This window comes from Mirounga leonina, unplaced genomic scaffold (genome assembly GCF_011800145.1).
Source record: "Mirounga leonina isolate KUSES-001 unplaced genomic scaffold, KU_Mleo_1.0 Mir_171, whole genome shotgun sequence".
NCBI lineage: Eukaryota > Metazoa > Chordata > Mammalia > Carnivora > Phocidae > Mirounga > Mirounga leonina.
The window spans coordinates 22,187,299-22,198,000 of NW_023270436.1; the positions used below are offsets into that span (position 1 = coordinate 22,187,299).

The 10,702-nt window shown below is 52.5% G+C and overlaps 1 protein-coding gene across 1 annotated transcript in view; it reads left to right on the forward strand.

Annotated features, from left to right (window-relative positions):
• The first annotated feature begins 4,218 nt into the window (after positions 1-4,218).
• Positions 4,219-10,702, forward strand: part of NEFH (neurofilament heavy) — a 7,938-nt gene continuing 1,454 nt past the window's right edge. Inside the window, 5 exon segments of the mRNA XM_035017477.1 lie at positions 4,219-5,101; positions 6,944-7,143; positions 8,146-8,270; positions 9,900-10,700; position 10,702. The exon segment at position 10,702 is cut by the window's right edge and continues 1,454 nt beyond it. Of these exon segments, the coding sequence (XP_034873368.1) occupies positions 4,219-5,101; positions 6,944-7,143; positions 8,146-8,270; positions 9,900-10,700; position 10,702 (2,010 nt within the window).

Consider the following 10,702-nt stretch of genomic DNA (forward strand, 5'->3'; position numbering starts at 1 on the left):
TTCACCACATAACTATTTGGCTGTGAGGCAATTTTCCCTTAAAAGATTAAAAAATAACTGGTTGATAGTTTGGTTTGATAGTTTGTAGGTCTCATCAACTGCCTGACAGTTTGGTTTCATTTCTCCATTGACACAGTGCTCCCATTCATATATAATATAAACAGTAGTCATTATGAGGGTCTATACAGTGGTGCAGAATTTTGAACCCACATTTCCCAAAGAACTTTGGAATGTCTATCAACGACATGTGACATTATGCCAAGAACAAGTAACGGTGTAGAGAAGGCCTTTCACAATGCAATACAAAACTCAGTTACAAATATATATCCTAGTATTTGGAAATGGATACCGGTCTTAATGAAGGAAGAATTTTTAGCATAAAAAAGGAAAAATGTGATGCTAAACGAGATGAATCAGCAAGCCAAAAAAAATGTGTAATACTATGAATAAATGATTTTGAGACAAGTGCAAGTACAATCCACAAAATAAAGTCAGTTATTTGAACAGCATTGCCATGAATCTACACACAGTTAAAATGTATTCAAACATTTTGTATTTTGCAATAGTCTTTAAAATTTTGTTATTCAGGGTTGCCTGGCTGGCTCAGTCAAGAGACCATGCAACTTTAGATCTAGGGGTTATGAGTTCAAGCCCCATATTACATGTAGAGCTTACTTAAAAAAACTGTTATTCAAATTTCATGTTTCATTATATCCTTTTTAATGAATGTTCTTCTTTCATTTTTCATGATTTTGCCTCTTATGAGAAAAACAAACATGATCCACAGGAGTCCAGATAGCAGCCCAGAGAGAACACAGGCTGGAGCCCAATTCTGACTGGGTCCTTCAGTGTGGGCCACCATGGGAGACACTTGGGGGCAAGAAGGGCCTATGATCAAATAAGTTTGGACAACACAGCACACTCCACTCATCTTTGGGGGATTTTCAATGTTCATTGCCAAGCCCAGGCTCCAAGAGTTCCTTCAAGAGCCCTATTTAACTCCTTTGGCAATGAAACTCCTCTCTTCCTCTCCTTTTTTGGAGGAACACTTATTATCCTCAAGAAGGTGCCTTGGGAAATACTGGACTAGAATTTGGGAAGAAGAATCCTTCTCCCAGGGGGACAATTTTAGAAGTTTATGGGATTCTAACCTCAGTGTTTTGTGTGTGACTCTCACATAGCAGGTGCTCAGTAAACATGTAATGGATGGATGGATAGACGAATGAATGAATATGTTATTCTATGAATGAACAAATGAATGAATATGTTATTCTACTTACTTCCAAATAGGAAGAATTGAGGGGAGAAAGGTGAAAGTGATTTGAGACCCAAGGACTCAGGACAGAACAATTTTTAGTTTCCTCTAGACCACAAGTTTGGTTGGAGAACTGATGGAATTTATTCATCCATTCATTCATTCAACCAATGACAACACAGAGTGGTTAAGTGCAGTGTAGTGGATTAGCACTAGAGACCTCTGAGGGGATAATTAACTAAATGTGGAGGTAAAGGAGGCCAGAAATGGCTTCCTAGAAGTGAGTCAGAAGGGCCCTTTGGGAAAATGAATTCAAAGCTCCCACCCTCATGTCATTTTTCCAGCCACAAAAATCATGCTTGGGATTTCTTGCTTGGAATCCACAGGGAGCTATGATCCCATGGTTGTGGCCCCCTGACCTTGACAGAATTCATCTTGGCCCCCTGGCCCCCACCCCTCTTTTACAGAGCTCCTCTCACACTCTCCCTTACAGTCAGCTGCTTATCAGCCATCCTACACCCAGAGGATGTATCTGCATTATGCAGATGACTGAAAAACCCAAAGGAACAAGGCTCTACTGGCAAAATGCCAAGCAGAATGACAAGTAAATGGGGAGCCACATGAGAGCATGGAGGCCCTGCTCAAGCCCTCCTAGATGCCATTCTCAGAAGCCTCAGACCAGACACTCAACTCCTTCCTCCCAGCACCGACTGCAAACAAGCCCCTCTGCCCCCTGCAAACTGGCTCATGACTGGATCTTTAAATGGGGGGGAAAAATGCTTCATCATGTTCTGCTTCTCCATGCAGAACCAGAAACTCCCTTCCCCCTCCTTCCTTCTCCCAGCGCACTCTCCTTCCAGTAAATCGTGGTTAAAGGGACAGCACCATCACTTCCTCATCTCTGAAGGTCTGTTTAGAACCAGGGTCTGGGAATGAGGCAGAGGGCAAGGAGAAACAAACTGGTAGAGGTCTTTTCTGGGGGGGATCTCTCTGTCCCCATCCTGGGGATCCACAGAAGGAAAACCAGTATAAACTGGATGTGTAGTGGAGTTGAGTAACTGCCTGAGGGGAGTCTCAGATCTGGGAGGTGAGTCTCAAGGCTCCTTCCCAGAAAAAGATTGTGGGGGTCCTTTCAACTCCCAAAGGAGAAGCAGGACCGCCCAGGTGTGTATGTGAGAGAACTTCAAAGAAAACAGGGGACTGGACCCCCAGCAGAAGGTCGAGGGGCTGGGTCCCCGGCTCCCAGAGTAATTCTACGGGATCATTCATCGCCCCCTCCTCAGTTCCCTTCTGCATAGCACTTACGCAAACCTCCCTCCTCTCCCCCTCCAAGGTAAAGGCAGAGATTAACCCCTTTCTCTCCAGAAGGAGCAGGCCCTGTCCTCGGTGCTGAAGCACCAGACACAGCCCTCCCCCACTCCCAAGGCATTTCACAAGAGAATGAAAGCCCAAGAAAAAGTGATATAACACCAGCAGTTGCAGAGCACCCCAAATCCCAGGGACCCCTTTTTCTATCTGACCCCCCCATTAGGGATTGTGGTGGTAAGGGATTTTGGTGTCCTGAAAGCATCCCACCACTTCACTGGGGGCTAGAAGGGATGCCTATCACTGCACCCACTTCTCTGTTGTGGGGGTTGGGGGAGGGATGACAAGTCAAAGTGGAGGAAATGAGGAGGAAAGAGGGAGAAAGAAGGACTTCCTAGTTGTGGGAAAGAGGCTGCCGCGTCCATGGGCAGTATATGGGCTTCCCTTCCCTAGTTCAGCAATAGACTCCCCCAAAGCAGAAGCTGCTGGGGGTCTCTAGTTGCAGCCTATCTCAGGGCAAGACCCCTCTTGGTACAGATGGGAAAACCAGGGGGGTGGGGACACATCTTGTCCAAGGTCATTTGGCCAGGTGACTGTGGAGCTGACCTCAGAGTGTAGACCCTGGACTGAATGACTCCTAGGACACCTGTCACTTCTCCCCACCCCACACAGGCGCTAGCTCCCCCAACTTCATGCCCAGTCCCCACAGAACCGCCACTCTGGGTTCTCTGACCCTCACACAGCCCACATTCCTCCTGCCTATTCAGGGGACCCTCTGCCTCCTTCACCGAGGGCCCTCCTTGCTGGGGCCAGCTGCAGGGTCTCCCTCCTCCTATACTGCAGAGACCACTGTGTCTCCCATCCTGGCTTCCCTCTCTCCATCCTCTGAGGTGTCTTCCATACCCCCAATTCAGGGTAGCCTTGCCGCCCTTCCCAACTCCAAGTCCCCCTCCCCTATTCCGCAGCCGGCTGCATTTCCTCCTGGCGGTTTCCTAGCTATTAGGGAAAGAGTAACTTCATTCAGGAGTCTTCTATCTCTACCTTCTGTAGCATCCACCATGAGTCCATTTAGGATTACTTTGCTTCCTCCCCTATTCCGGGCTGGCTCCAGACACGCTGCACCCCCTATCCTGAGGTACTCTCTAACTTTCAGGAAAATCTTGTGCCCCCCTCTCATTCAAGGGCCTCCTCATCCTACTGACTACAGAGTCATTCATCGCTCCATCCCAAAGGCACCCTGCCCCTATTCCCACCAGGACTCCTTGTCCTCTCCCTATTTCGGGCCCCTTCTCTATTTCCGAACACAGTAGCAGGGTCTTCTGATTCGCACCCAGGGGTCCCCGCCGTTCCACTCCAGGAGTCCTCTACCCCCTCACCCGACCTCGGGGTGCTCCACTGACGCCGCGTCGATTCCCCTTCACTCCTGAGTCCCCCTGCCCCGCCCCTCTCACTGCGGCGGAGCGGCCTGGCCCCGGCAGCGGGGGAGGAGGCAGAGAGGGCGGGGCCCTCCTCCCCTGCCCCCTCCCCGCCACTGCCAAGGGGCTGGACCCGACCGGGCTTCTATAAAAAGGCCGGCATCCCCCGTACTGCCGCAGTGCCGCCCGCCCCGTCCTGGCCTTGGGTATCCCCCTCCGCCGGCGGCCGCACCTGCTCCGGCCATGATGAGCTTCAGCGGCGCGGACGCGCTGCTGGGCGCCCCGTTCGCGCCGCTACATGGAGGCGGCAGCCTGCACTACGCGCTGGCCCGCAAGGGCGGCGCGGGCGGAGCGCGCTCTGCTGCCGGTTCATCCAGTGGCTTCCACTCCTGGGCGCGGACATCCGTGAGCTCCGTGTCGGCCTCCCCGGGCCGCTTCCGCGGCGCAGCAGCCACCTCAAGCACCGACTCGCTAGACACGCTGAGCAACGGACCAGAGGGCTGCGTGGTGGCAGCAGCAGCGGCCCGCAGCGAGAAGGAGCAGCTGCAGGCGCTGAACGACCGCTTCGCAGGCTACATCGACAAGGTGCGGCAGCTCGAGGCTCACAACCGCAGCCTGGAAGGCGAGGCGGCGGCCCTGCGGCAGCAGCACGCTGGCCGCGCCGCCATGGGCGAGCTGTACGAGCGAGAGGTGCGCGAGATGCGCGGCGCTGTGCTGCGCCTGGGCGCGGCGCGCGGCCAGCTGCGCCTGGAGCAGGAGCACCTGCTCGAAGACATCGCACACGTGCGCCAGCGCCTAGACGACGAGGCCCGGCAGCGGGAGGAGGCCGAGGCGGCGGCGCGCGCACTCGCGCGCTTTGCGCAGGAGGCTGAGGCGGCGCGCGTCGAGCTGCAGAAGAAGGCGCAGGCGCTGCAGGAAGAGTGCGGCTACCTGCGGCGTCACCACCAGGAGGAGGTGGGTGAGCTGCTCGGCCAGATCCAGGGCAGCGGCGCCGCGCAGGCGCTGGCGCAGGCCGAGGCGCGGGACGCCCTGAAGTGCGACGTGACGTCGGCGCTGCGCGAGATCCGCGCGCAACTTGAAGGCCACGCGGTGCAGAGCACACTGCAGTCGGAGGAGTGGTTCCGAGGTTCGTAGGCGCGTGGGGGAGGGGGCGCCCCCTCCTGGCCGGGCCGGGTGCACTCTGTGTGCAGGTGGCTGGGCTGGAGCGTGTGCTGTTCAGCTTCTCCCTGCAAAGGGCGTTCCTCTTCGTTAACTAACAGTTTCACCCCGGGTCTCTGGAGACACCCTCTCCCTTCCTTGAAATTCTGGGTTGTCCTTTGGCTGTCCTCCTCCAGGGTCCTTATATCTGTCCTGCGACTCTGGGTCCCCTCTGTTGCCCCCGCCCAAGATTAGGTAACCCCACTCCAAGGGCCCCTTTCCATCAGGTTCCTTCTACAGTTCCAAAGCAGTGCCAGCTTCTAGTTACAGGCACTGGGGACCCTTTGCCCTTCAAAGTAACATGCCTTCCCTGCCCAACACTGTTCATCCCCCTTGCCTGCACTCTGCAGGGGACCTCATTCTCCAGACCCCTATCAGGCTCCTCCCCAGTGGGGCATTCTCACATCCTTTCTTCCTGGGAGATATCATCACCCCAACCAATGGGTGCATGAGGCTGAGGTGGCCCCTTAATGTCCTCTCTCCCCTTGAGAAGCTGGAAGCTTCTCAAGCTCCCCCCTCCTCCAACTCCGTGCTGCTCTGAGTCAGCTAGATTGCAGCTGCAGCAGCTCTGAAGCTGTACCCAGCAGCTGCAGGGTGACCTTGGGCAACGCTTGCCTTCTCTGGTTTTCATTTCTTTGGGGAGGGGGTTGACCAGCTGAGTCTCTTACTCAGGGGGAGCAACGTGATACTTCCTGAAACTGTGTAAAACTTGCATTTTCCTTGGGAGAGGGTGCAGAAGCTCCAGCGATTTTTCAGACAGGTCTGTGGTCCACATGGGTAAAAATCCTCACCCACCTTGATGGTTTCTAAGTCTTGAGCCAACACTAGCAGGGAAAGCCAGGAAAGCTGGGACTCAGACGCATGGTTTTCCCCATTACTTTTCCTCTCCTTTGCAGTGGCAGTCCCTTCTCCTCCCCCATCTCTGCGGCAAGACTCCTCCCAGAGCAAACCTCTCTGCTATCTTGGGCTTTGTCCTTTACACAGACAAACCATCCCAGGACTTCTGGCCCACCCAGCTGGCTTCCCTTCCCCATTCCTCACTCTCCCAAGACTCGGGCCCTGGGTTTTACTATCTTGGGATTCACGATATTCACTTTCAGGAGATGTAGACTAGTCTCCAGACCTCCAATAGTCCTAGAAGATCTTCTGGGAACCAGCAGCCCATTGCTCACAGGGGCCAGGGTGTGGCTGCCATTGACACAAGGACTCCTGTGCTAGAGAATGCACAGCCAGGTGGGGGAAGGGACAGAGACGCTGGCACGTGGGCCCCAGGCTCTGCAGTGACGTTGGGCTCTCCACAGCCAAAACCTACAAGGAAGGGGCTATGGCTACACAGTGGCTCACAGCACCTTCATGCCTCCAAAGGTCACAGGCTCATTAACTTGATCAGCCACAAGGTCAGAGGTAAGCCCTGTTGGCCAAGTTTTACGTCTGAATCCCCAGCACTGCCAGCCCTTGCTGGGGAGCTGAACCAGGTATTAGGACCAGAATTGGGGGCTTCCTCTGTCCTGTGGGGTTTCAGATCCTGAATTGGGGGAGGCAGTCTCATTTTTGGAACCAGATAGACACTAGATTTGAATCTGCTGCATATTACTAGCTGGCCTTGGACAGTAGTAATTTGCCTATCACAAAGGAGAGGGTATGTTAAGAATCCAGGATGGCACCAGGCACTCAGTAGGTCTTCAACCCATGTGTGTCACCTTTGGGATCTGGGCACTAGAATCCAAATCCAGGTGTGTCAAACTCTGTGCCCTGTCTCCTTCTCCCCCAGTGAGGCTGGACCGACTATCAGAGGCAGCCAAGATGAACACAGATGCCATGCGCTCAGCACAGGAGGAGATAACAGAGTACCGCCGCCAGCTACAGGCCAGGACCACAGAGCTGGAGGCTCTCAAAGGCACCAAAGACTCACTTGAGAGGCAGCGCTCTGAGCTGGAGGACCGTCATCAGGCTGACATCGCATCCTACCAGGTGGGCAGGGATGGGGCAGAGAGCCAGACTACCTTCCCTGGTTGGGTGATCCTGGACAAGTCACTGCCCCTCTCTCAGCAAAGTTGTGGTGGTGAAGACTGTGGGCCTTGGAGTCAGACATGCAAGGGGTACCAGTATGTCTTTCTAGCTGAGTGGCCCCAGGAAAGTTATCTGCCTCTCTGAATCTGAACTCCTCCAGTGCAGTGGGGGGGGGGGGGGGGGAAGAATGTCCACGTTGCAGAGTTGTGAAGGCTAAAGAGATGGACAGACTTTTCATGAGATGAGTGTGAGCCTGCTCAGCACGGTCTGGGTCACAGTGGGCATTTGGTAAACCATAACCAGTGTCTGTGAGCGTGGGTAGCCTGGGGAAGGCCTTGGCAGGTTCCTTCCATTAAAGACAGCTGGCAAAAGAAGATAACACTTTTAAAGAACTTATTATGCAAGTTAATATGTGGTGACTGTGGACAAATTAGGAAATGGAGAAAGCAAAAAGGAGGCAATAAAAATCAGCCATAATGGTTCGCTTTCAGCAGCGGCTCAGTGAGCCTGGGGACAGGGAAGAAGCTTCCGCTGCTATTTAGTGGGCTTCTGTGTACGACTTCAGTCCTCAGCTGCAGGTGCTTCTTCAGCCCTTACTGTGCGGCAGGCACTTGGGAGCATCAGGAGCCAAAGCAGATAGGGCTCTGTTCCTGCGGAGCGTTTTCTAAGCTTAAGAGATCTGTGAAACTTCACCCATCATCCCACTGACCAGTGATAGCCACTGTTGGTGGCTGGTGTGTTTTATTCTAAACCATTCCCCAGGCTGAGATCGAATGCACACACAGCAGGATTTTTGCTCCAGGTGGTTTCCATGGCCACAAATGAGGCTCCCACAGCTTTGGCAGTGTGGGTGTGAGCCTGGCTAGATGGGACTTTGGGTTTCCTTGGTGTGCCCCAGCTTCTCCAGTGCTAAGGGCCAGGCGCTGGCTGGTATGTGACATGTGTGTGACCTCTCCTCCCCAGGAGGCCATCCAGCAGCTAGACGCCGAGCTGAGGAACACCAAGTGGGAGATGGCAGCCCAGCTCCGAGAGTACCAGGACCTGCTCAATGTCAAGATGGCTCTGGATATTGAGATTGCCGCTTACAGGTGAGGTGGGCCGGGGGGGCTTTTGGGATGGTGGGGAGCCCTTGCATTCTTATGAGAAGCTTAGCACTGAGTTTCAAGTTCCCAGCAAGGCGACCTGCCTGTCTCAGAGACAAAAAAGAATTTTTTTTTATTGTGGTAAAATGTATGATATAAAATTTGCTATTTAACCATTTTTAAGTATACCGTTCAGTGGCAGTGAGTACATTTACGTTGTTGTGCAACCAGCACCACCATCTATCTCTAGAACTTTTTTCATCTTTCCGAACTGAAACCCTGTGCTCACTAAAGAATTACTCCCCACTCTCCTTTCCTCCTTTCCTCTGGCCCTGGCAACATCACTCTACTTTCTGAATTTCTCGAAAGTCTTGAGAGTGCCTTCTTTTCATTCTGCCAGTGACTCGGAGGATTAACGTTCCTCACCCCTCCAAATCCAGCCAGCTAGAGGCCTGCTGGAGGGAGGGAAAGGAGGTACTTGAGTTGTCAGGGACCTTGACAACTGTCTTAGGGTTTTTTGGCTCCCTGAGCTTTTGTTTCCTGAGGAAATAAAGTGGAGATGATAACAGTACTCCTATCACAGGGTTGTGGGGAAGGAGGAACTAATCCAGTTCCAGAGCACATCCAGGTACTGCTGGGTGGCCATAGAGAAAGCCCGCAGTAAATGGTAGCCATGAGAAGCCCATGAGACCTCCCAGCTTAGCAATTTCTTGCTGAGAAGCAGGCTGACCCAGTGAAGATCTGTCCCAGTTGCTGGCAGGTGACTCTTCATGTCCCACCTCTTGGGTCTAGTCTATAATCTTGCTGCTCAGAGTGTGGTCCGTGAACCGCACAATTGGCATCTTCACAAGCATGTTGGAAGGTCAGATTCTCAGGCCCCACCCCAGATCTACTGAATCAGAATCTGCATTTTAACCAGATCCCTGGGGGATTTGCATGCTGTTAAATTTGCAAAGCACTGGTCTCTAGGGGTAACCCCTAAACCTACTGTGAGTCGGGCACTGCCAGGTCCTTTTTATTCATTATCTCACTGAAACAACCCTCTGAGGTAGGGACTCTTATGACCCTCTTTTTCCCACTGAAGGAACAGACTTGAAGAGTTTGAGTGGCTTGGCTGAGGTCACATACCTACTGAGTAGGAAAGAGTAGACACTGCTGCCCCCACCCTATTCCTAAAACTCAAAGGATGAGAATATAAAGTGACCAGAGACCCTTGAAATTCCAATGGGAATAGTTTAAGACCTCTTAATCCCAAATTTATAAATGTGGAGTTGTTTGCTCAGACTCCTACCCTCCACTTGAACATTTTAGTTGAGGGACAGTTAATGTAATTTTTGTTAATAGAGGTGTTCTCTCTCGCGGGCCATTTTGGGGTGGGGGAGTTGTTTTATAACTTGCAGCCTTAGCTGCATAAAACAAGAGCAACACCATTGGGGTACAGATTCTGGGTGGTCCCTGGGATGATTTGCTAAGTGACTTTTTCCAGGCTCAAAGTGCCCACCATTCACATTCCTTCCTCCACCAAAGTCCATATTATTGGATTCTGTGGATCTTCAGAGTAACTCAGGAAGACCCCCAACTCCTCAGTCTGCTCTGAGTTAATAATAGTAATGTGTTCCATTATCCATTTGGCAGAAAACTCCTGGAGGGCGAAGAATGTCGGATTGGCTTTGGCCCCAGTCCTTTCTCCCTTCCAGAAGGACTTCCCAAAATCCCTTCTATATCCACACACATAAAGGTCAAAAGCGAAGAGAAGATCAAGGTGGTAGAAAAGTCAGAGAAGGAAACCGTGATTTTGGAGGAACAGACAGAAGAGATCCAAGTGACTGAAGAAGTGACTGAAGAAGAAGAGAAAGAGGCCAAAGAGGAGAAAGGCAAGGAGGAGGAAGCAGAAGGGGGAGAAGAAGAAATGAAGTCTCCCCCAGCAGAAGAGGCTGCATCTCCAGAGAAGGAAGAGGCCAAGTCACCAGTTGGAGCCAAGTCCCCAGTGAAGGAAGAAGCTAAGTCCCCAGCTGAGGCCAAGTCCCCAGTGAAGGAAGAGGCCAAGTCCCCAGAAAAGGCTAAGTCCCCCATGAAAGAAGAAGCAAAATCACCAACTGAGGCCAAGTCGCCAGTGAAGGAAGAGGCCAAATCTCCAGCTGAGGTGAAGTCCCCTGAGAAAGCTAAATCCCCCGTGAAAGAAGAAGCAAAATCTCCGACTGAGGTGAAGTCCCCAGAGAAGGCCAAGTCCCCAGCTAAGGAAGAAGCAAAGTCCCCAGTGGAGGCCAAATCCCCCGAAAAGGCCAAGTCTCCAGTGAAGGAAGAGGTCAAGTCCCCCGAGAAGGCCAAGTCTCCAGTGAAGGAAGAGGCCAAGTCCCCTGAGAAGGCCAAGTCCCCAGAGAAGGCCAAGTCCCCATTGAAGGAGGAGGCCAAGTCCCCAGAGAAGGCCAAGTCCCCAG